The sequence below is a fragment of the Pholcus phalangioides genome, unplaced genomic scaffold (assembly GCF_987345545.1).
Source record: "Pholcus phalangioides strain wild (caught in Gottingen) unplaced genomic scaffold, Ppha-v1.0 ptg000013l_1, whole genome shotgun sequence".
NCBI classification, from domain to species: Eukaryota; Metazoa; Arthropoda; class Arachnida; order Araneae; family Pholcidae; genus Pholcus; species Pholcus phalangioides.
This window is the reverse complement of record NW_028301606.1, coordinates 6,894,176-6,921,240: the sequence shown is the minus strand read 5'-3', so window position 1 is coordinate 6,921,240 and position 27,065 is coordinate 6,894,176. Positions and strand designations below refer to the sequence as shown.

The 27,065-nt window shown below is 35.7% G+C and overlaps 1 protein-coding gene across 1 annotated transcript in view; it reads right to left on the bottom strand.

Moving 5' to 3' along the window:
- The window catches only part of LOC149078511 (snake venom metalloproteinase-disintegrin-like mocarhagin), a 34,027-nt gene extending 7,353 nt beyond the window's left edge, over positions 1–26,674 (bottom strand). Inside the window, exons 1-19 of the mRNA XM_089240621.1 lie at positions 26,415–26,674; positions 24,617–24,759; positions 19,651–19,727; positions 16,223–16,286; positions 16,042–16,124; positions 15,146–15,209; positions 13,559–13,619; positions 11,960–12,024; positions 11,809–11,865; positions 10,171–10,242; positions 9,733–9,896; positions 9,152–9,233; positions 8,912–8,999; positions 6,553–6,601; positions 5,967–6,066; positions 5,791–5,856; positions 3,907–4,002; positions 3,405–3,485; positions 1,047–1,161 (exon numbers count right to left, since the gene is read on the bottom strand). Coding sequence (XP_089096747.1) covers positions 1,047–1,161; positions 3,405–3,485; positions 3,907–4,002; positions 5,791–5,856; positions 5,967–6,066; positions 6,553–6,601; positions 8,912–8,999; positions 9,152–9,233; positions 9,733–9,896; positions 10,171–10,242; positions 11,809–11,865; positions 11,960–12,024; positions 13,559–13,619; positions 15,146–15,209; positions 16,042–16,124; positions 16,223–16,286; positions 19,651–19,727; positions 24,617–24,759; positions 26,415–26,547 — 1,660 coding nt within the window. The 5' untranslated portion in view covers positions 26,548–26,674. The remainder of the gene's footprint in view (positions 1–1,046; positions 1,162–3,404; positions 3,486–3,906; positions 4,003–5,790; positions 5,857–5,966; positions 6,067–6,552; positions 6,602–8,911; positions 9,000–9,151; positions 9,234–9,732; positions 9,897–10,170; positions 10,243–11,808; positions 11,866–11,959; positions 12,025–13,558; positions 13,620–15,145; positions 15,210–16,041; positions 16,125–16,222; positions 16,287–19,650; positions 19,728–24,616; positions 24,760–26,414) is intronic.
- Positions 26,675–27,065: the final 391 nt, after the last annotated feature.

The window sequence follows — 27,065 nt, the reverse complement described above, 5'->3', positions numbered from 1 at the left end:
ATGTTGTTTAGACATTTATATGATCATACCGCCAATTTGGGTATGGTAGCCTAGGTCGATAAGGTACTTGCCTAAATTACCAAAGGATGTTTAGAGGTGTCACAAGTTTGATATTCTGTGACACAGGGGTACAACAGAAACGGCGACAAGACCACAGAAGATTGTTACTGCAGGGAGTCACATATTAGCACATTAACCTCTCAGTGAGTATGAAACAGGCTGACATTTGGAACTGGAAATAAATTGTAGGTCCCGGTGCAGAAAATGACTAGATGGTCAAATTTCAACCAATGATTGTTGATTCAACCAACCAATTTTTTTTATCTTACTGGCATAAACCAGTGATTTCACATCTGGCAATTTCTACTGGCAGAAGTGAAATGTTAAGAAAAAATAAAATAAAATCACTAATGAATAGCCCAATGTGTTCCACAGTTATTCATTAAATATAAATACAAAGGCCGCAACAGGCAAATTGCTCAACAGAAAAAAGATACTCATAAAAAATATGGATGTCAAATGTAACTAAAATACTGCAACTTCCTCCTCCTAACTATATTATCCAGAGCCCACCGCTCTGTCTCAATGAAGATTTTAGCAGGTGGTCGAGGAAGACCTGGACTGTGCTGGAAGCTGTGTGTGTCTGCATTGTGAGCCTAACATAAAGTTTGTTTCTGTGTAATGCTTGTCATAGTGTTGCCATCAATTTTTCTAACTATAAGTGAAGTGCAATGTGATTGAATTATTGTAAGAATTATACCATTGTAGGCCTGTTGCTCCCTGTGGCGAGGATTTTTAATGTGGAGATCGACTTGCATTCACGCCTCAAAGAGATACAGCAACCCAATGTAAGAGCATATATCACAAAAAAAGGATTAATAATAACACACTGCCCATAAAAAAAATCTAACCATCAGATAGAAGTTGAGAAAAAAAAACATCTTTCTGATGTGGCATTGAATAAAAAGAAGGTTTTTAATTCTATGATTATGTGAAACATTTGAGTGGAACTGAGAAATATAAGCAAAATATATTAACTATTTTACCGTAACCCCAAATTGCTTCACACTGCTTTTGGACAGTAGGGCAATGGCCATTATAGCAGTAGCCCAAACCACCACTACACACCATTCCATTCTTCTTATGCAAATCTGGAGGACACTGCAAAGAAATTGAAGATGAAAATTTTAATGTTTCAAAAATAGCAGAATTTTTGTGTGTATTTCCAATGATCTTATTTCACAAAGGGGGATAGAACCAAGAAAACTAACCAGTGTATAAGGTAATTCTAACGTGTATAAGGAACGTACCCCCGCCCTCTGATTTTTTGAGCTTAAAATTTGGAAAAAGGTTTCATCAAAGATACTTTTTGAGATATAAAAAATATATATATATATATATCTTTTATATATAAAGGTATACCTTTATACATATATATCACTCTCATTTGATACATCACAATCAGCTACATCATCTAGTTAATTATCATCATCAGAGTCGTTCTCATCATGAATTGTAAGAAATTGAGTAATTTGTTAATATCTATAATACAGGGGTTGCACAAATGAATGACATGATTTTAAAAATTTATATTTTCGAAACTGTTACACATAATACTGTGACACACATGAAAATAAAGAAAAACATGCAAAGTTTATAAATGGTGACAATGAAGAAAAAAAGTTTTTGTATATTAGAATATGTGTGCGCAAAATATGCAAGGGTTATTTCAGCTACTTTTGTGCAGCATTTAGAAATTTGTAACTGGAAAAAAACCAAAGAATGGTTCAGTAAATTTCAGTCTCTGCATTCTATAGTGCTGCCATCTATGATGTTGAAAAATCTTTGAATGTTTTTCTTAATATTTTCATGTATCACAGATTATATCACGTGTTGTTGTATTGAAAACATAATTTTTTTAAAATTGTGTCATTCATTTGTGCAAACCCTGTACTATACATGTATAAGAACTCCCTCCTCTACTTCTGAGACCCTGATTTTTGGCAAAAAAAAAGTGTAAAAGGGGTTCCTTATAATTGTTGAAATACGGTACATAAACATTAAATATACATTTCACACATCTTTCTTTCCCTCTTTGGCTATAGTACTGATGTATAAAAAAATATATGATATTCAAAAATACACACATCAAGACTTTTTTCAAATTTAATTTTACAATCAAAGTGGGATTTTCATTGTGATTTATATAATTATGCACACATAGACAGGATAATTATTCTATCTTGATGAGATGATTGAATCATGAAATGCAGAGAAAAGCTTTTCAGTCTGTGGAACCATGATTTTGAGAAATATAGAATATTCTCCTGAAGCCATGGAAGAGATTTTGAGTCCTAGTGAAATATAAGTACTTTAGTCATTTCAATCCAAATTTTTGCCATTTTTGTTGCAGTTTTTCCTCTTATAAATAAATACTATACATCTTGAAAATTTTTTGGTCCTGTCAGTTTCAAGATAGTTTCTCACAAAAAAAAGGGTACAGAGTAATAACACTGTAATCAAACTTTTGGTCAAAAATGAGTTGAGGGCACCATCTGTTGGTTTTCAAGGTGTAGATTCTGAATATGCCATCCTTATCATTGAAAAAACTCATCATTGCACTCCAAACTAAGGTTGAATATTTGCTGTTTTGTCTTCTTTCTATTGTTTTTGAACCATGTTTTTCATCAAAATTTATCTTCATGCCATGACAGGGATTTCTCCTGCACCCTTCATATGGTTGAACTATGATTCAATTCCACCATTTGCTTCACTGAATTATAGTACTATAGGGACCTTAGCATTATAACGAATCACAGTTGAACCAGTTATAATAATCTCTATGCATGAAAGATTTTTTCATAGGAAATATCTAATGCTAAGTGGGGTTAACTCCAAAACAGGGGCACTACATAAGGGCTCTACTGTACATCCCCCCATAAAACATGTATATTGTAAAATGCCCTTAAGGCTTGGAACTCTGGTCAAATCTTAAGATAAAGTCACTAAAGGGACTTGATAAAACCAATTTAAAAAGTGGGGAAGTGGGGTGATGTTATAGAGAAGTAAAATTTAACTGCGATCACAGGAATAAAGACTCTCTCAAAATGACTATAATGCTTTCAGACCTAATAGCTTATTAACACAAACATGAGGATTGTTGTTTCTCACCGTAGATACTCTTTCTTACTTTTCCTCAGGGAGTTCAGCCTTGGCTTTAACAATAACACACACATATTCCTTAAAGCCGGGGTTGAACCACCCGAGATTAAAAAATAAAATATCTAAAGAAACCTCACAGGTTTGTGCAAACGGGGTCTGAAAGGGCTATAAATGAATTGATGATCATGATCAAAACTGCTTTAACTTAACATTCTGTTCAAAAAGCAGCAGGGTAGCATTACCTCTCCTCGCATACCATCACAAAACTCTGGAACATCACATTCCCCTTTTGATGGACGGCACATACTGTCTGTAGACAGGAGCTATGGTTAGAAAGGATGAAGACATTAAAACTATGACTCAATGATTAATAATGAATAGTAATAAGCATTTTTTATTTTTAAAATTCACAGTTTGATGTTCAAAGTATAAAAAAAATTCCCTCAGTGAAAAGAAAGAACAGATAAAAGTTCCTGACGGTTGATTCTTCTAGCAGATTCTTCTGGCAGCAACTAGAAACTATTTCTTATGTCATCTGAGACAACCCTGTCTTAAGAAAGAGGGAATTATGGGTTCAGGGTTTGATGCACCTGACCCGCTTGCCATCTTTTAGTTGCCACCCTGTATTTATCTAAGCGATAATCATTCAGATACTTTTATATTACATTCCCTGGCAACTTTAATAAAATAAATTATTGCAAAAAGACTACCACAGTTTGCAAAATAATGAGTTAAAATTTGTACCTTGCATTTTCTACAACAAGAACCAACAGAGCATTCTGCATGTTTGATATACCTGCATGTCATAGGATCACAGCACGACCCATGTTGCAAACAAGCCTGAGAAGAGATTAAAATATTTAAGTTGAGTTCAAATATTTTATGAACTAAAAAATAAAGTTTTTATTCATTTTGATTTTTCTTTCATAATTTCCATATTTCATTTAATTGTTATTTCAAGTTTATTCAGTCTTTAACAAATACCACTTAATTGTACATGCATCTTGTAATCATTGCTATTTGGAAATTTCTAACGAATTGGTACATGCTGGAATGGGTGTTCTGAGTGCATGCGTGTTCTTTACATATTTTTGTATGCTACAGATGCTGCCATGTTTTCTATATTTCAAAGTGAAAATAGCAGATGACTGAATTTTCTTGTTATGTAAGTGTAATGTTTAAGGTCTGTCTTCTCTCTCTCTCTGTGGCGCCTTCAACAACTGGGAGACATTTCTTCTATGAAAGTTGAAAATGGGGCCTTCAAACTCATCAGGACAACCCTGGTTAAATAGAATTACAGTGATACACACACATCTTGGCTAATAAAAATATAATTTGCCCCAGATTCATATTCACTTACTCGAACATGATTTCCCAACATAGATTTCTATGGGGAATCATTTGATTTGTTCTAAGTATTGTGCAAAATTTAAAGATAAGTTCTAAAACATTAAAAAGCACTTTGAGTTTTCTGAAAGGTACCTGGAAAATAAAAAAATGGCTATTATTATTATCACTCATTGGTATTCCTAAGAAGGAAGAGCTTAGGCAATTTTGCCTAAATTATATCTGGAAAGTGATTATGAGGCAGACATAAATTAATTTAATTGAGGGTAACAGCAATTAACATTACATTTTATGACATGTAAACTTACATGCTATGTTATACAAATACAAATACAACGCCACAACAGGCAAATTGCCCAACGAGGTGGCCGACCCAAGAACATCATGGATCCCCGAGCCATTTTTTGGAGGCCCTACCTACTACTGCTATACCCCCCCCCCCCCGCGGAACCCCCAACGAATCGGTACATGCGGGAATGTGCGTGTACGTGTAGTGAAACCTGACGTGAAGTTTTTTGTTTCTCTGTAATGCTTGTTATGTGTAGTGCTGCCATCTGCCACCAGTTTTTCTAACTATGAGTGAAGTGTTATGATTGAATGATTTATTGTTGTAGGACTGTCGCTCTCTGTGGCGAGACTTTTTAACGGGGAGATCGGCTCGCATTTGTGCCTTGAAGTTGGGAACCACAGAAAACCAACTTTAGCCGACCACCACTGTGGGGTTCGAACCCGGATCCTCGCATCGCGAGTCCGTCACTATAACCACTCGACCACCACAGCGGCATGATAGTATGTACATTATGATAGTATGTACACCCATATCTACTGAAACCTTTGTTAGCCAGTCTGAAAAAACATGAAAAAAATATTCGTCATCCGAAACATTCATAAAACAAGGTATCTCTGCACAGGGGCGTAGCCAGAAATTTCGTTCGGGGGAAGGGACCACTTTCATTTCGGGGGGGGGGGGGGAAACCAAAGTGACAGAACAATGGATTTGGCCATCTTTTCCCCTTTTTTCTGTCATTTTCTCACATTTCGGGGGGGGGGGGACCAGACCCCCAAGTCCCCCCCTCTCTCGCTACGCCCTTGTCTCTGCATTAGGTCTGTAATTGTTTTCCAACAGATAGAGATATCTACTGTACTGAAATTAAATGTCAAGGAAGAAAATCACGTGTAAAACATAGATTCTGATAATCAAAATGTTTCACTATAATCTGAATAGGTTCTACTGCATAATGTAATAAAAATTTGTCAAAAAAACAAAACAAAAAAGCTGACCTCAGGAGAGCCACAGTCACATTCTTCTTCCTTCTCTACTATACCGTTTCCACAAATAGATTCCCGCTGAAACAACCATGTTGGAATCAAAATTTACAAAAATTATTTAAATAAATGTCAATATATCAATGGTTCATTGACATACAATTAATAAAGGACATGAAAACATCAAGTACCATTCTAGGCATGTTGAATAAGCATTCACCATATCCTTTGCCTAATGTCTTATAATAGTCTTCAATGCTACAACTGGAGAAAGAAAAGGTATGCAGAGACCTGTGTGAATTTAATTTGAAAAAAAAAAATTATGTTAGATTAGGGAGTAAAATTTAGTTTATTATTGCATTAATCTATTGCATAGTTTCCCAAACATGTTTCATCGCTCCCTTCTTCAGAATTTTTTTTTTTATCATCGCCCCCAACTCAAGCAAACCCATAGGATCCTATACCCATAGCTTCTATCACTCCCCTGGACCTTTCCATATATTGCTCACTTTGGGAAACACTAATATTTATAAATTTGTATTGTATCTATTGTATAAATTTTTTTATCACAACAAGTACTGTACAAAAAAATGACTCTGTCCAATTGAAATGCTTACTTTCTGAGCTAAAAAACAGTAAATATACAAAAATATGATTCAATCTTAACATGTTGAACACTAATGACAGCAGTACCTTGAATAGAAGTTTTTAGCACTTTGATTAAAATGGTTAATAATGTGTTAATAAGATCGAAATGAACATACTATTTAAACTTGCCTTAAAGAGTTTGATAGCACACAACCTTCATTGGAAGAACATTTACAGCCTGCAGATATATGAATGATAAGTATATCATCACTAGAGTATATAATAAATAAGGCCTAATAATACATTAGCAGAGTTTTAACTGAACTGAAAACTTAATATTGAATAAATTTTTATAAATACATAATGAATACTTCAATAGAAAGTATGGCACCAGAGAGATAATGCTGCCCAAATTAGCATGAAAAGTATTTTCTTTTGTCATCATATAATTAAGGTTGATGCCACAAATGCAAGAAAAAACAACCATTTAATGGAAAACAGGCATAGGAACATGCAAAGATAGAAATCTGAATGAGACTCTCGAGCAATATAGAAGAGAAACTTCTAGGTTTGACATGACTAGATTCCTCGCAATTAAATTTAATATTAATTATTAAAAAATGAATTTAGAAATTTTGAATAAGATTGATCTTTTTGACCTCTTATCTTTTTTAAACTTCCCCTTCCCCCCCCCCCGCTTAAACTTTAATCACCTGGTCTAATTAAACCTGAGTCCTTAAACCCCAAGACACCATTTTTTTTGCCCTGTAGAATTCTAACAAGTTTGGCATCATATGGAATCATAATTGAACCCGCTGTAAATTCCATGTGCGGCAGATTTGTTCACTAAAAATTTCTAGTAATAATCAGGTTGGCTCTAAATCAGAGGGGGGACGGTATCAGGACTTTAATTTTTAAATGATAATAAATGTCTACAAAAGAATGTTACACAACAAGAAAAGTGAAATTTTTGATTGCACATAAGCATCAAAAATAAAAAATAATAGTTTAATAAACAAATATCAATTGACATAGTTTTATTCGGTTACATTGTCATTGTTGATGGAATGGTTTTGCCAAGGCAAGATCCATGACGAGAGTACAAGTAATTACTAAAGTTATTTCTTACAGGCTCTCCTACGCATGCTACAACTGCTTTTCTATCAATTGTAATGATATTCATTATTGTATGTTCCCTAAAAACAGTCAATTACTAGTAGGTCTAGTATGTAGTGTGATTGCCCATCTAGGTGTAGATCTAGTACAGGAGTGAAGAATGAGAAGAAAAAGAAAAAGTGAAGCAGTCTGGATGTATTCTGCTTTATAACAGTGCAGCTAATTAGGAGCTGGCACTGTGACGTCACAAAATTTGCCTTCGCATGTGAAATATGCTCTCATGTGACCAGACCAGGGGGTGTGGCATCATGGGGGTAGGGAAAGGTAATAAACTGTCTTTGTATGGCACAAATCGCCCAAACTAAAAACCCCCCACCACAAAACTTAATTTTCTTACACAGCTGAAGGTCTATTAACATCACACAACTCATCTGCTTCTCTAAACTTTAATTAAATTAAATTAATTTTTTTACATAACATGATCAGCATGCATTCCCAAGAGATCATTACAATCTGTCCGGGGAATTTGTTAGTGTTAGTAGACGTCCATGCACAACCTGGGATTCGAACCCAGACCTGCATAGTTAGGGAGCACAATCAATTATTCTTGTGATTTACCACACAATCATTTATTCTATGGAACGGGTTTTGAGGAAAAAAAAAAGTGTTTCACTTTTATGATGAATTTTCTTTCCCTTAAAAAAATTCATCCCTGGCTAAGCAAGTTTCACTTCAAAAATATGGGGGGGGGGGGGAGAGGGAAACAAATCTTGAAACTGAAACCAAACTATCTGGATATTATGCTGAGGTGAACTTTGGAAAAAAAAGTGTTGTTCTCTACACTGAGAATCAAACCCAGGACCTCTTGCACACCAGCCAAGGAATGCAGGTGCCTTGCATGCCTTGTCTGGTTAGCATCCACACTTAGGAGCTCAGTATGAACTTAGGAGAGTAACTTGCATAGTGTTTGGGGATTTTGGACTGCCAATGAGCATTCATTTAATTACCCATCTCTGTATTTTCAGAATTTCAGCATAGAGTTATGCTGATCACCCAGATGACTGGTTAAGTAATTCTGTAAATTAAAATATAGTATCCACCTAGTCCAAATTTGCCAAGATGGAACTAGAAAAAAAAATCATTCACTTGATGGGCTTATCCTCTATAAGCAGTATTCGCTTAAAGAGACCTGATTGTATGATGATGTTAAAAGAAAGCAGCTGGTGATATGGCTTTTATTACTCTATTTTATGCATCCATATTCAAATTATAAAAACATTTAAAGTAAATGATTATATTTAAAGTGTTTTCCGCTTAATTTTTTTCTCAAATCTCTATTTCTTTAAAATATACAGTGTATATATTTTTTTGTATGACATCAAGTTAAACTTCAAATCATCAGATCGCAAATAAAGAAATGCATAATGCTTACATTCACTATCATGATACATTCCCAAATTATGTCCCAATATATGCGCTACAGACAATGAAGATATGTGAGGCTTTACTATATTACTAACCTGAAATATAATATAACATACTTTGTAACAAACAGACATGCCTGTGTTCAAGATATAGTGATCAGTATGTTCCAAAACAAAAAATAAAATGTGGTAGAGAAAAATTAACAATAGTAAAAAATACTTTGAAAATAATTATTTATTTGTCCTACCTTCGTTATTCCTAGAGCATTAACAGTACAAATGCTGTCAGTAATTGCAATGCTGGTCTCGCCATTGTTGAAATTAAAACCACTGCAGTGGGAAAATCGAAAGCAAATTGTTTTTAAGAAGTACTTAGAATATTAAAAAAATCATTAAAAAAATCAAAAATCATAGCATTGCTAAAATCAATTGCTATGAAACAATGCCTTCTGAACATCTAAGAACAATGTTTTCAATTTCATTGACTATAATTTGCAACTCAAATAATCAGGAATATAAAAAAGGAAAAAAATCGAAAGAGAGCTGCTTGTGTCTGGATGGTTGGGTAACTGCAATTATGCAAGGTGGCAAGTTTAGACAGACAACAAATTTAGGTAATGAGAAGGCAAGAAAATCAGACTAGAACAAAAGAAGGGTGGCAAAATTTTTATAGTCACTTATCTGCCTCTCACTCTACCACTACAAATCAGACATTTTTATTTTGTTGAATACAAATTGGTTGATCTTGACCTAAAACTAAAAAGTTTATTAAAAACCAATAAGAACATATTTACATAAAAAAATAACAAATGTAAACCTAATAGTTTACCTGAGAAGTTGAGCGGCATCAACAGACATTCGAGTCAGCTTATCTGAAACATAACCAAGGAAATTTTCCAGGGTAGCAGCTATTTTATTACTCATGTTCATTTGATTGTTTCTCCACACTTCCACATAAACAACTGACAGTGAAGTGTTTATTGTACGATACAGCTGAAACATGCGGGAAACGTTACAAATAGAATCCCACTTAATACATAGTTTGGAATATTAAAACAGCTAAAACAATTTATGATGAAAATACATTGAAAAATCAATTTTAACTAAATAAATTTTTCTTTAAAATATAAAAGATGCACAAGGTTTAATACTTGCAAAAAAGACAAATATCAAGATTGGCGCTTCAGCAAAGCAACATAGAATTATAAGAGAGAGAAAAACTTTTACTTAGGCCCCCCTATATGAAACGGAAAAAATATCAACTTACCAAGTCAGCACAATTGATAATTTGAACAGCTTCAGACACAGCATCCTTTCCATACGACTCATACAAGTGAAACTAGTCAAATAAATAAAAGAAAATCAAGCAATATGTTACTTTGGATTCGAAGCAATTTAGTATCTTGATTTTTTTTCAAACCGAGTACAACTCCAGTCTATCGCCTGGAGAACTCACTACCGATTGAGCTGTGCCAAAAGTATGAGTGTGTGTACCTAACCATCTGAGCGCTTATATGGTGTTGTGTGTGAATTTTGTCTTAGTGCTACCATCTACATTTCAAATTGTGAGTGAAGTGTAATGATTGAATATTTGTAGCATTGTACGGCTGTTGCTTTCTGAGGAGAGACTTTCTAATGGGGAGATCAGTTCTCATTCATGCCTCGAAGTTCGGAATCACAAAAACCAACTTCAGCCGACCACCACTGTGATGCCTGTTGGGCAGTATTTTGATTGCAAGATATATTTTAATGTTATGCACAATAAGGTTATTGTTTTAAGCATCTCAGTGATTATCTAGATAATTTGATAACAGAAATTAACATTACATGGTGTAAAAGAACTTGATAAACATCTATCTGTTATAAAAGAGCACAGTAGATATTTATATCTTTATACACATGCATAAGCAGTTGAAGAAATTTTTTAGAAGGTCCAGAATGGTCTTAAATTGAAGAAAATCAAATCATTCCATAGTTTTTCCTCTAGCTTTTATACTTTGCTCTATTCAAATTGTATATTTTACAAGAAAAAATGCATATATATTGTCCAAAATAATTCTGTAGAAAATTATTTAGCAACCATATTAAGTATTTATTCTTTGTACAACATAGTCACTTAAACATTGTGTGTGTGTGTTTTCAATGGGAATTTTACATTGAAAAGCAATATTTGAGGGTTTATGCTATGACAGTTTAAACCATCAAAAACCTGCCAACTCTGATTTAAATAAATATTTAAAAACTGATAATTGAAAGATTTTTATTGCCATGGTACTGAAAATCAAATCTAAATATGATACATTGTATTTTAATACTACTTGAAGAATCAATTTTTAAAAAAAAACTTGTTACCAATTTTACATCTAAGAAAATTTCAAGCATTATTTACTCCCAACTAGTAATGCATAAGAGATTTACAACTTATTTTCTTATTTTTCCTTTTTAGATATTCCTTGTCCCATTTGCCTCTTTCAATAGCTTAATATGTCCAGGCTAGACCAGAATTAAAGTTTTGCACTGATTCCTGGCTAAGGCATCACACAGCATTAAAAGTTGACTCTTCAAAACAATAAGAAGGGAGTAAAAGACTGCATTGTGGTAGTAATTTCATGTAAGTGCGTGTATGTGTAAGTGAATGAGAAAAAAGATTTAATGCCCAAATTGTGAAAAAGGGAAAAATAAAAATGAATTTGGGTCGAAAATTGGGCAAAAAATTAATTTCTCGTTACCACAACCATATGTCCCAGTGACTTCACAGCTGTTATTCATAAGATAGCATCCATATTGTCAAAAATATACTGAAGAAAGATTATCTAAATTTTCAGCTAACTTGTGGTTCTGAACATATAATCTCTTACACTTAATTTACATATTTTCATAGAATTCAAAACTTAATTACACTTACAAAATTTTTATCCAGAAATAAAGCCATTTCGATATATTTGCTTCCCATCAGTTCTGCCTGTAGTACAGAATTTCAAAACATTAATCTAACAAAACTAAAACTATAAAACTCGAAGATATCAGAAGATAGGATTGTGAAGATGAATACTCACTTTTTCAGTAAAGTGTTGGAGCTTTTCCCACAGGCAATGGAAAGTCTGATCATCATCTTCATTAGCTGAAAAAACATTATGAAAATCTTAGAAAAAAAATTGAAAATAAAAGATAATATGATGAATTTTCCAAGGACAATGCCATTCTCTGCTATCCATACAAAGGTTTTCTAACAGCTGGCTGATGCGAAGATATATTTAGGAAAGAGAAAATTCAGCTGCCCTTGTGGGGAATCAAACCCACATCCTCTCACTTGCCGGGTGAGATCATCATCGGATAAGTCACCATCTGGTGGCAGTGTTAGCAATTGTGAGCTTTGACCCGAGTCAGGTTTGACCATCCATGTACAGTCCCGTTCAGTGCACATGAGCTCTAAGGAAATATTGAGATATTCATTGTCTTTGTAGTTTAGTGAGCTCACCTGGTATGTGAGAGGATGTGGGTTTGATTCCTTTGATTTTCTCTCTTTCCTAAATATATCTTCACATCAGCAAGCTGCTATAAAAAACCTTTGTATGGTGCTGAAAGTGACATCATTCTCAGATAAGTCGCCATCTGGTGGCAGTATCAGCAATTGTCAGTTTTGGCCTGAGTTAGGTCCAACCGTTCATGTATGGTCTCGTTCAGTGCACACGAGCTCTAAGGAAAGCCACCTCGTTGGGCATTGTGCCTGCTGTGGCGTTGTATTTGTATTTGAAAGATTGAGGTATTCATTGCCTTTGTAGTTTGGTGCACTCTTCTGTCAAATGAGGATGTGGGTTCGATCCCTCGTAAGAGCAGTAGAATTTTCTCTCTTTCCTAAATATATCTTCACATCAGCCAGCTGTTAAAAAACCTTTATATAATGAATTTTATTTACAGGGGTACGAAAAAAACTATGTTTATCTTCAATATAGGTTGCGATTGACTTTATTAGATATTAGCAATACTTCATTAAAAGTTGAACTTTGTTACACTAAAAAATAAATTGACCTTAATTGTATTTTTACAAGTACTCCAGAACTTTTAAATAAAGAGATGAAATTTTTGGCAATATTCATTTGTAAGCTGTGTGCCACCATTATCTCCATCGAAAAAAATAGCTAGGAAATCATTGTGATTCTTTTTATTCACTCCTCCAACAACAGGGATTTCTATAGCCCTTTGAGATTCTACATGCACAAATGTAGGGGGTTGCTTTTTGTTGCTTTAAATATTCTTTTTTTTAGCTTCAGGAAGTTCAGGCCTGAATTCAAGGATTATGTGTGTGTTATAGAAGTGGTGAAGTCAAGGCCTGAGAATAAAAAACCTAAATGCCCATGGCGAGAAAAAAAGGGTTTTGTTAGCAAATATGTGAATGACCCAAAAATTCACAAACTTCTCTGTGTCTGATACAAGAATCTCATCAGAATTTAGTTATTGTTTATTGCTGGACAATACATTCAGACCAAGTCATAGTTCATTCATCCTACATGTCAACATATCCAAACTATATATGAGGTGGTTAAAGTCAGAGTGGTGTAAGTCATAGGCACCAGAACCTAGGGGCTGAGGTCATTTGAGCCCCCCCCCCCAATCAATTTTGTAATTTATGTATACCTACTGATCTGTACACTTACCACACTTAAATTTTTCATCAAGATCACCATAGTAATGATACAGCAAGTGGGGATGATTCATCTTGACAAAAACAGAAAATGATTAGTTTTCATTAATAGGTAATCACATATTTTCATTAAATAAAATAAAGCATGCATATTTCCTTCATCCCAAAATGTAATTCTTTCAAAACTTTGAGAGGCCAGTGTCAAAAAATTTAAGAATAAATTTAATCAGAGAGAAAAACTTTTATCAGTATTTGTTATCAACTCTATTGAAGAGATAACAGATTTTTATTCGAAGAAGGCAAATTTTGAGACTCTTGTATTGCACTACTAAGATGAAAAATATGATAGCCTTTCATGAAAAAAAAATTCAGGTCATTTGATACTTTATAGCGCATCACCATAAGCCACACCAATAAATTTAAAAATTATATATTCTTTAAAGTATATTTTTTTTCTTCACCTCTAAAAAAGAAGCTGCAGACAATACCTGGTGGTCTGTAATATGCAAGAAATTTATAATTTTTTTAAGGCATAATCTGCAGTTTACAGGTAGGAAATTATAGTACCAGTCAAATTTTAATCCAGACAAATATTTTTGAAATTGTCTTTTTAGAGGGTTAAAGTTTTTTTGACTGAAATCATTATAGGTAGATTCTAGTCAATTAAGCTCAAAATTCTACAATCTCATTCAAAATGAAATCAAAACTAAAGAATCTCTTGATATGAAAGAATTTCAAATTCACTCTCACCTTGACTGATATTGATGACATTAGTGAACGAAACATTTTGAAATAAGTCTATTCTTGACACAGTTGCTATCCCTGAAATGCCTAGTGCATTTGTTTTCCTTTATTTTAGGAGAAAACATACTCCAAGTTGTGAACATTAACAGGATCTTACTATGTCGTGTAATTTTAAATGGTAAAAAATATTTAAAAAATTCAGATAAAAAAATGTTTTAAATATTTTCAATGCAGTCAAACCTCATTTAATGCAAAATAAATATTTTTCATGTAGGATATAATCAATGTTTTACCATTTAATAAAGGATTATTCAAGGATTTTTGAGGGTTTTTTACTTTGCCTTAATAACATAGTAGTTGTGTAGGCAGGCTAAAGGTTTGGATAAACTACTACTACTAAACCGCACATGCACCTCAGCCACATTACTCTGTGGAATTTCTAACGAATTGGTATATGTTGGAATGTGTGTGTACATGTTGTCGTGAACCTGACGTGAAGCTTGTTTCTGTGTAATACTTGTTATGTGTAGTGCTATCAGTTTTTATAACCATGAGTGAACTGTAGTGATTGAAAATAATAAGTAGTGTAGTTGGATAAACTACTCCAAATCACTCTTTGTTTATATTTTTAGAGTACAGTGAAACCTTGATATAACAATACTCTGTGGACCAAGAAAAAATATCATTGTACAGGGATTATCATTATATTGAGAGGTTGAAATTTAACATTAGAGTATAGACATTTTCAAACAAGACTTCAAAAAATATCATTATACAGGAATTTATCTATATATTCAGTATTGTTGTAGTGAGGTTTCACTGTAATAAGAAATAGTAATTTTTCCCCCATACTTACAGAATCATCATCACCATAGAGCGGATGAATTAGATAGACGCCTTTTTCAAAATATATCACACCGCTGTTGAAATAAAAAGAAAAAAATGTATAAAACTTTGAATTGAAGAGCAAAATTTTTTAAAAATTCCTTACATCAAGCGTCACTGAAGATCCCAAGGATTTTCATGTTTCGTGAGATATTGAAAGACACAGCGATAGAATAACCTGGTCAAGGATTAGCATTACATTTATTCAAGTTTGAGCATGTGCCATTTTTATTTTATAGGCCTTCTGATGATGGGCACTAGGAACAGGTACTGGAAATTTTTTCAACTGTAAGCGAATAATATTTTGGTGATAAAAAATCACCACACCCCTTCAGTTTTGGTGCCCTAAAAAATCAGTCTCCTCCAGTTAGCACCTTCTGCAACCACATAGTTTTGTAGGATTCAAGATGTGGTCCTAAAGGGCACAGACATTTTGACTCAAAAAAAAAAAGAAGAAAAAGTCACAAGACCTTCATCTTAACGCTCGATAACCAATAAATACCTATGATTTGTATAGTTACAAATCATATTCAGAAATCAATATCAAAGAGAAAGTATACCATCAAAAAAAATAATTATGAACAAAAACTTAGGAATCTACAACTTCCATATTTGGAAGGGGGGGGGGGTGTCTGGTGCCGCAGCTGCTGAGTCAGGAAAGGAGCGGAGTCCCCTGTTTTGCAGTTCAAAATTACAAGATGGGGGGGGGGCGCGCGCGAAAATCAATATTGCCCCAGGTAGCAGAGTAAATTCTTTCCAGTGTCATTCATTCACCATGGCATGCCTTTCATAAAACTATCACAATGGTCATAAAAGCCTGATATGTTTAACTGATGGTAAGATGTATTTGCAAGAACATTCACATACCTTAACCCATAGCAAGTTCTCAAAGCAGCATATCCTCCGGTGTGATTTCTGACAGTTGCATGATAAAAACAGTTTTCTATGTCCTATGGAAAGTATTTTCAATTGAGAAATAAGATTAAGGCCGTATTTTTTGTTGTTATTCACATCTAATAACTATTTTTAAGTGTTATAATCAAGTTACCTGTTCTATAACTTGAAGTGAAGGATTATACTCAGCTTGAACAAGTGTTGGTGCCAAAAGATTGCTGTAAAGAAAAATAAGATCTTTAATCATACACAGTGAAACTTTGATATTTGATAAAATGAAGCACAACCTATAACAATACCTGTTTCAAATATTGCTTGGAATCACTGTGTATACAAATGTAAAACTGCTCTTGATACAACATGATATCCTTTACTATGATAAGTCCCTCTTTATTGGTATTTTTCAAAAGAGATATCAAAATCAGCACAACAATATTTTTTACAATTTATCTTATACAGTAATCCCTCACTTACGTGTCAGTGCAAGAGAACAAGGAAGAAAAAATTCTTCCGTCTAAAGATGCATAAGTAAGAGAGCCGTATAAGTGAAAATCAAGAAAGATACACTGAAAAATTATCCATGAAATGGAAATTGACAGACGCAAGTGCATTAAATATTAATATAATATACTAGTTTCATTCTCAGAACATAAGACAATATTTATTCATCCCAATCACATAAAGCAACTTAATATCTAACACTGTTTTTGTTGTCATCTACCCAAAAAAGCAGTCTTCTCGATTTGTACAATTGGAAGTTACTTGTAAAAATTATTAAAGTTTCTGGCTCTTCTAATACTTTTGCAGATAAAATTGATTTTTAAAAACCTGAATGATAACAATCTGATTTTTTAAAATTATCCTCCATATTGATCTCTCAATAGTTTTCACATACATTTCAGATGCAATCTTTTGTAGTTCTCCTAACTCAGTTATTTATCATCAAACTTTCATTTGTTTATTTTGAATTGAATCAATAACTGCTTTCATTTACCCATTTTAAGTATATGAAATGCAGCAAAGCTAAGTGAATGCAGTAAGCTAATGAGCAGTCAAACATGAAACACAATCTCTCGCAAAAATAAAAATGTCACCTTTCTAAAACACTTGTTATTAGTTGCAAGTTCTTAACCCTATCACCATTCTCTCATCACATCAATTCAAGTAACCCCTTCAGTTGAAATCTCTAGCACTCGTGAAGGGGGCCTGGTTAACTGGCAGGATCTCCATCTGGGTTTTACGGAATGGAAAAGAACCATCACAAAGAACCCATTCTGATTGATGGCCTGTTAATCATAAGCAGGGATATAGTCCAAGGAAAGAAAGTAGGCTCTCTGCCACAAATACAACAAATTAAGTTACACATGAAAGCTGCTTCATTGAAAATCTGTTTAGATTGTTTGAAAAATTATTTTTGGTAGAGAGGAAAAGCAAAAAAAAAAAAAACCCGGAACTTTCTGTGACTCGTAACTGATAGGTACACCACAAAATGAGTTGTATAAATGAAGAAGTCATATGAAAAGGAATTATGCCAGAAAATAATGAAGAAAATATTAATTAATTCTGCAAGGAGTTATACATGAAAAGGAAATAGCATTATTTTCCTATCTTTTTGGACGGGAGCACAGAAAATCACCCTATAACTGAGAGGAAATGTATAAATGAGAGGGTGTATAAGTGAGAGATCACTATATATCTAGCTCAAAATCACTCACAATATATTTTTAAACTCATCACCTGTATTTGTTCTTCCGAGGAAGTCTATCCACAGGAGTATTTTTTACATCTGATCACTGAATATGATGGTGTAATTGCTAGTTGCACACACATCCGGACTCTAATCACACCATTCAACTCATAAGTGAAACATGGGTTGTTCAAACCAAAATGAGCAACCATGCACTTGTCAACACTAAACATCATGCTTCATTCGTTTGTCCATGCTGCAATCCCGTTTAAGTTAGTCTGAAGCAACTCTCTATCACTTTGATTTCTGACTACTCCCATTAGCTATTCAATTTATGACTATTACAGAAAAACTCCTTGCAACTCCCCAATCTGGAATTATCCCTTGCTAAATGATACTGGTGTCAACTTGTCAAAGCAGTTGATTGATAGTGTATTAATAACTCATGTTCCATCCTATCCATCCCATTAAAAATTTAATCACTTCAATCTTATCCCCTCAGACACCTGCGCTCTTCCATGTTCAAGAAATTAAGTCCTCTTCATAACTATGTCTACTTCAAATCACTTCCCAGCTGGTTAGGCCCAATAACAATACTGGCACCCATATCGCCAATGTTTCACATGGGAATTATAAATAGATTTTAAAGCAGCAGCAGTAGATATGTGTGTGAATATGGGAAAAATATCTTCTTCCCAGAAGCAGATGGCCCCCATACCTGTAATCTCCTACGCCTGTGTCTCTGCGTCATTGTTTTGTTCTTCCCATGCTCACATTCTTTTGCTAGGTTACACTTTTAGTCATTTACATGCTTGCTCACTGTTTTATTCACTCATATACATGCATCGCTCTAGGTCAAAGGCTCGAGCACTCACTGCACCCCAACTTCAACACCACTGCTCTAGGTCACTCTTTTGCTTGCTCATTGACCTGGTCCCCTCACTTTATAGGTCACTATTTTGATCATTCATGTGCTTGCACATGCTCTAGGTCACTCTTTTGGTCGGTCACATGCTTGCAAACTGTACAGGTCACTTTTTTCTGGTAACTCACCGATCTAGTCTGTTCGTTTTCTCGGCAGAGATGCATTTCAACTTTTTCCAGGGGGAAGGGGCAAATAATATATACTCAATGTATATATACCATTTCTAGTGTATTTTCTAAAGACAGGAGGAGCAACAGCTACCCCAGACCCCACCTCAAATGACAGGCCTGCAGGGGTGGACTTATGGTGGCTGTAAAAATTCTGCCGCTATTCACCCATTCTAATAATTTCCTTGGCCACTCATTCCTGTAAGTTTCTGCCTCTCTGAACTCGTCACCTTGGACCATAGCCCACTGAACCCGTCCTGTAAATATGCCACTCTGCCTCTTATGTCTCAAGATTACAAAGAACATGTAAAGGTGTGTAGGGTTGACCTAATGCAATGCCTCTGCTCTTGAGGCTCCCTGGCTGTGACTGGGTGGTGAGCCTCAAGAGCGGGGAGGGGCGGAGGAAAAAGGTCATAAGAATGAGATCTGATTGTAATTTTTGAGGGTGGCAAATTGGCAAACAGACATTTCTAGCCAGGTAGGAGGCCCTCAGAAAAATCACTTTGCCCGCAGCCTCATGATGTCCACTAAGACAGCCGTGACTTAATGTGTATAGTGTATATAATCAAGTGTAGTGATTGTAGTAGTGACATTATCAATACTGCCATCAGGTGATGTGGCCGAGGTACCTCCTGGCTCCACAAAGGGACATTAACATCATCATTGTGCCCCCTCTTCCCCCAGAACTTTTATAAAAGTATATACCTCTACTTTCAATTTCCAGTGAAGATCCTCTAAATTTTACCTGCGACAATTGAATTGAGAGACTATTTTACAACAAGCAATAAAAAAACATAACTCACACGTTCAGTTCTAGATCTAGGTGAAACTTTTGCTCCAATGTCTCGATCAATATATAAGTTTTGAATAAATGAGACACCTGTAAAAAAAATAGCCCTAGTTATTTGAAACAAAATAATTGAACAATATGATTAACACTGTGCAATATATATAATGTATGGTAATCAAAATTTTATACAGCCTACTAGCCCGATGGTCTCCAGGACAATGTGTGAAGAGGGGGCATCATTCCATATTTTATGAGAAAGATGTATTTTTTCATATTATTTCGCTCTTGGGGGGATTGTTCCTATCGCCTCCTCCAGATCCTCACACAAGCAGAGGCAGACATCTTCAGCTGTGAATGAAGCAGAGCCAGACAATTTCAGCTGTGAATAAACTGAGACAGAATCTTTCAACTGCGAATGAAACCAAGGCAAAATTTTTCAGTCGCAAATGAAGCTGTGGTATCTTCAGTTTCAAATGGAGTGAAGGCAGACATCTTGAGCTGCGAATGGAGTGACGGTAGACATATTCAGCTGTGAATGGAGCTAGACAACTTCAACTATAAATGAAGCTGAGGTAGACATCTTCAGCTACAAACAAAGCCAAGGTAGACATTGTTAGCTTCGAATGGAGCGAAAGCAGACATAATTGAGCTTCAAATCAAGAGAAGGCAAGCATCTTGAGCTTCGAATGGAAAGATGGCAGGCATCTTGAGCTGCAACTAGAGCGGAGGCATGTGTATCCGAGGTGATGCATCGGAGAAGCGACTTATTGTGTAAGCGCATCGAATCATTTTATATTTTACGGGACAGACAAATTTTCCCCAAATTATTCGGCTCTCGGGGAAGGGGGGCGATCACCCCTGTCTGGATTAGCACTTGATGGCCTCCACATCTTGGAACATAGGCTGGGATCTTCTACGGGCCCTCTATAGTTAATTTATAGCGTGAAAAAAAATGATGACAATCACCCGGGCCTACCCTTGAGGGGGGGGGGGGTCATGACTAGCCTCAGAACTACAATACAATTCAAAATTCACATTTTTCTCAATTTAGTCTTGACTTGACTTGAATAATTAGTGTCCTCTATACCTACTGGGGGCTTTTCCCAATTTAGCCTTGTCGGGAGATTGTTTTCAAACAAACAATTAGGACGGCTTTGACATCCTCATGAGAATATTGATAGTGATGATGGTTAATTTCTGAAAATAAACAGGATGAGTAGAAACGGATGACTAGAAAACCTTTTTGAATCCAAGAATAAAATCTAGAAATTAGCATCTCAGATTACGGTGAGAAGATTAATTGATTAATTAAATTTTCCTATTCATTGCAAAACATTTTAAAGCTGAATGAACATTAAAAGATGAATTTTGGTCATGTTGAGTATAATCTGACCATACTTTATCGGGAAAACTACGTGACATCGAGATCTTAAAAACGGGTAAAACAGATTCTCGCCAAAAAAATAGTCGCCAAATGTGGAAAAACTGCCAATTATGACCATAATTGATCAGAAATAACAGATTAACTAAAAATGAAGGATGACGACTACCATTACTACTACTGCTTAACCGAACGTGCACCTCGCACAAATTCCTCTGAGGAATTTTTAACCAATCGATACTTCTCGAAACGTGTTGTGTGAGTGTATGTATATGCATCTCCTCAGGTCCGCAACTAAGGGGGGGGGGAAGCATAGTGCCGTCTTAACGCATAGACCTCATATCCACAATAGAAGTTCTTGGGGGTGGTCGGGGGGGGGGGGGTCTCCCTTCGCGGGGCGTGTTGGGGAGCTGTGGACCGCACTGGCGGGGTCTGGTCACGGGTGTCGGGACGGAGGGGGAATCGCACTCGCGGTGCTGTCCTGACTTTGTCGAGCGGTGATATGCCTGGGGATTCGGGGTTTGGGTGTGGGGGGGGGTGTGGTTGTGCTGCTTGGGGGGTTGGCGGGATGTTGGTCCGAACCGGGTGTGTTTTCCCGGCCGGCTTGCCGGTTTGAGTTTTCTCCGGCAAGCCCACGATCTCACGATCGATGACCTTATATCGCAAAAGCGATAGAGCCTGGGCGTGCTCGATTCTAAACTAAACTAACGCATGAACCCACCTGGGCATGGCCCGGGGCCAGAAGGGGGCGACGAATTCACCTTTTAACTGTTTCTTCTACATTACAAGGGGAACCAAAATGCCGGCTTGCACCGGATGACAAAGTAGCTGCTGTAGTGGTCGAGTGGTCATAGTAATGGACTCGCATCGACCCGGGTTCGAGCCCCATCGTCGCCACAGTGGTGGTCGACTGAAGTTGGTTTTCCGTGGTTCCCAACTTCGAGGTGCAAATGCGAGCCGATCTCCCCTTTAAAAAGTCTCCCCACAGAGAGCAACAGTTCTAAAAACAGTACAAATGTAATTCAATCGTAACACATCACTCACTTCACTTCTGAAATGTATCTATATAGTAGCATTGAAAAATCATACACAACACTAGATACGCAATCAGACTGTTAGGTACACACACTTACACTTCCGGCACAACTCAATAGGTAGTAAATTGCCTACAGATGGCGATAGACCTAAGTTGTAGTCGGTTTGAAAGAAAGAAAGGATGGCAAAGTATGTAATACAAATACAACGCCACAACAGGAAAAATGCGCAACGAGGTGGCTGAGAAAAAGATGTCCATAACAAATATGGATGTCATATATTTAAAAAAAACAGCAACCCAATTAAAAATGCAATTAACAAAAGTTGTAAACAATATATACACGTGATAAATATCATACAATGCCCATATAGAATACTCATGGTTGTCTTATTCTAAGTATGGATAGCTTCTCGATTTACCCTAACATGTTTATCGTATTTCTTTTTAAACGTGTCAATTGTGTTATAATTTACTACCTCCGGGGGTAAGCTATTCCATTTATGGCCGTCCATCTAGTTGCCGTCCTGCATCGCCTTAACGTAGTTATGTTGTTAGAGTTGTGCTTGTTTTGTGTTCTTGCAAGTGCTGCCATCTGTGTCCCATATTTTCAATTAAACATGGTTGTTGGTTAATGGTTGATGGTTTGGTAAATTTACCTGTATTTTCATGTTATGTAAGTACAGTCAAATCCCGTTATAAAAAACGTCAAGTGACCGGAGGAATCACGAAATTTTGTTATGAAGAAATTCCAGGTTACCTAGCATTGTTCCTATGTAAACTTATTTGGGGGATTATAAAAATGTTCGTTAAAACGAGATTTTCGCTATAACGGTATTTGTTAAAACGGGATTCGACTCTATCATGTTGAAGATCTGCCGGCTCTGAGGGAGAGGCATTTTTCAAATATAATACCGGCTCGCATTTACGCTTTGAAGTTAGAAAACCGCAGAAAACCTACTTCAGCCGACCGACCGAACAACTATTTCAATGAAACCGGACATGCACCTTATCCACGCCAGGATATCAGTGGTAACTGATTTAAATGACAAGATCCAAGTGAAGAAACTCCAAGGTTTGACAAAGAACGTTCAGCATCTCTCCTAACCACTTTACTATCAAAGGACATGATAGTGCGTCCAAACGCGTCAGTGGAATGAACTCAAACAAGTTACTGTTTCCTCTCTACTGAACATCCCGAAGCTTTGTTGCAACCTTACAATTTTTTTTCCTTTTGGCTTCCTGTGCACCCTGATAGTGGGTTTTTTTCACATATGATGTATCTTTCTTATAAGAGTGAAAGGGAATAAGTAGGGTTAGGGTGAAAAGAAATATAACTTTGTATTTACATTTTCATCGCCTTATCTTTTATATACTATTTTACTTTTCTATTTGTGTTTTTTCTCCTTCCCTTTTTCTAACGTGCGGTTAGCTTACAAAGAAAAAGGCTCCCAAGCTAAAGTCATATAATTCGACGAAAATTTTACAGGCGTTAGTAGATGGCTCAAAATATGTACTGTGAAAAAAGTAGCTGCGGATTTGTATTAAGGGAAGAGTGAATTAATGTTGAAAATTGGGTCTGGGATGCCAAACCCGTACAGTTAGCATCAATTGGCGACTTTGCATTCTTGAAAATTAACGAAAACATCTAATGCGTTTAAACTATCAAAACGTGCTTTATGCTGTATTTAGAGGCGTTAATATTTGAACAATAGCTTTTTAAAAGTATCACTCAAAAACTAGAATATGCAGATTAGATGCATCAGGGCTGTCTTGCATAGTTTACAACAGATATAATTGATTACAATTGATTCAGGTCGAATGAAAGGGTTATAATTTCTTTATAAATTGAAAGCGTTACAAATATGAGGCTCATTGAATAAATGCATAAAGCAGAAACGTATTTTACACCAGCTACAGCGAGCGATGCACAGTTTTGTTTCCAGCAATCAAGTGCGTTGTTTGCAATATGAAATCAACAGGATTTTCGAAATACCTAGGATGCGTTTCTGTGTATGAGCATGCATGCCATGAATATTCCCACATGTTGACGTGTAGCGTGGTTATAAAAACTGGTTGTGTGCAATGAATTGTACTTTAAAAATATTGTCTCGATGAAACAAATCGATTTGTATTTGTTCAATCATAACTAAATCTGAAAACTGCGAATTCTTAAAAAAAAATACGTACATCATTTACATATGCTTTCAAAAGCACATTTGAATGATGAGCATTTACAATACGATCCTCTTCATAAATCTATTTTTGAGCTATCATTTTAGTAATTTTTCTGCTAACAGTTCTACATTTCTGTTCAAAATTACAGAGCCATTTTCCGGAAGCTTATAAAGGCCAAATATTTTCATAGCTTCAATTAATGTAGTTACGAAATGTAAGCAATCAGTTAATGTAGTTTTACGTGTATACATAGTTACGAAGAATATTCGATTAAAATTCAATTAATCAATCAAAAATTTTTTGATTAATTGGTTGAAAATTTTAATTGATTTCCAGCCCTACTCTTATAAACGATTTAAAAAGAAAATCACAAACAGTGATATTTACCTTGTTTTCGGGTGATATCTCCCTCGTAGACAGGCCACGTACCCAATCTTCTCGGTACTGGATAGGATAAATTATTTCGTATTGCGTACCTAGGTCGGAAATGAGCTGTTGGTTCTGCTGTAGCTGCATCAACTGCCTGATATCTGCGGAAAATAAAAAGAGTAAAAACCTCATGAAAAGAGAGATTACTTGACATTGAGCACTACGGATATTTATTTTCCAGTTAAGTCAGTCAATCACATTGACAAACACCTCTCAATTCAGATTAAGCTTCACTCAAAGCATATTCTCAAGTAATATTCCTATTAGATCCCATGTATAACAATTCATACATTACAGTAAGGGGCTCAAACTTAAGGAGAGTGCAAGACACTTCCTTGGTTTGCAAACGTATCGCGGGCCACTTAAGTGATCTCTGAATGTGCCGCGTACCACTTAAGTGATTTGGAAATATGCCGCGGGTCACTTTGTGGAATTGCATTGCAGGTCACTTAAGTGATTTGTAAATGTACCACTGGACGCTTAAGTGCTATGGAATTGTGCCTAGGGTCCCTCAAGAGATCTGGCAATATGCCTCAGGTCACTTTAGTGATATATGAATGTAACACGGGCCACTTTGGTGCTATGGAACTGTGCGACGGATTACTCAAGTGATATGTAAATATGTCACGACTCCTTTAAGTGATGTGGGAATGTGTCCGTCTTACTCATCTTTACAAATTTAGGTTTGAGATCGCGGGACGCATAAGATGACTTCGAGAGCCACATTTGGTGGATTTCAGTGCCTGAGGCATCAGACTCCTCTGCCCTCCCCTAGTTGCGGCCCTGCTGATTGGGCTCCCCGTATCTTGGTGAAGGAGCACAGGAATATATATATATTTCTGGCCCTCAGGGTACATAGCTAACAGCTATCACCACAATGTACTGACGAACCGTTGATCCTAGAGGCATACTTCCAACTAGAAGAATTATCCAAATAATGTGTGGGCGTCAGATACGTCATTCATATTGCAAGGGGGTTGTATAGTTATTAAAATTAAAAAAAAAAAAGAAACTTTTTATATGGATACCGTCTTCAAAAACCCAATTTGAAAGTTGTCCTGTCTTCCCTGAAGCCAACAAAACATTCCACGTTCCAAATTCCAATTCAATTGCATGCGAAAGGCTTTGCAAGGCTCTATGTTTAACAGTTTTTCAAAGAAGGCCAACTTATATTTTTAATTTTATTACAGGACTAGTTTGCTTACTTCTTGACGACTTACAACACTACACCTTTGTAAGTCGACTAACTTACCAGGTGTGCTACTGTACTATCCTAAAGTATTATCATAATTAATTTCTTTTATTTATTCACGGTTCTGCAATAAAAATAGTTTTCTCCGAGATTTAGGCCGGGATTGCACTATGAAAGTTTGATAAAAGATCTTTTACAAAACTTGAAAAACTACGAATAAGCTACAGTCCAGTGAATGTAACCGATGCGCTTATTGGTTCCATTTTTCAATTTTTATAAAAGAATTTTTATCAAAGTTTTATAGTGCGATTCCTGCCTTAGACAGAAATTCGTGTTAACTAAAGTTAAAAAAAAAAACCACTAGACTTTTTTTACCAGAATTAACCTCGGTATTAAAACCTAGAAAATATTTCTTGAATTGAAGTTTGAAGTTTTGTTTTTGTTATAAGGAACAAAATAGACAAGAAGTATGCGCGGGGGTGGGGGGGGGGGGGTCTTTCGTAGAAATTAAGACTTTCGATATGCAAAGCGCTCATACACGAAAAAAACAACAGAAAAACATACTAGCACCGTCGGGATATCCAAACGTCGTATGAGTTGTCAAGAATGTCAAAAGCGAGATCAACAGCAGACTATCACTGGCTATAGAAGCCCTATTAAACACACCCTTTAAAGAGGCAAACATCACCACATGCATATCCTTCTTCAGCGAACAACACCTCTCAAAGACGAAGATGATGATGAAGCACTGGACAGAGATAAAGATGAGATGAAGAAGACTTTGCAGTCCATTGTCTATTTCACTTTTGGAGAGAGGAGGACAACTCCCGACTAATTTAGATATCTCTCTCTCACTCTGCCAGTTGCGCAATAACAGCAATAACAAAGTAAATAAAATAAATAACAATAAAATAAAAAAGAACCAAATTAAACGGATCATGCTTTTGTATGTGAGATGAGAGTGTGTCATGTGACCTTCCCACTTCGCCATTGAGAGGAAATGCGGCCATTTAAAGAGTCTTCAGTTAACAAGAGATGCTGCAATGACATATACACACATTAACGTGAATTCTCCATATTATCCCACCCACCTACCGCAGTGTGAGAATGAGACTTCAGTGTGACTATATATCTTCTTGAGATAACATAATTACGAATTTCTCTTCTTCTTCAACAGAGTAATTTTTTGCGCTTGAAAATGATTGTTCTTCCTTT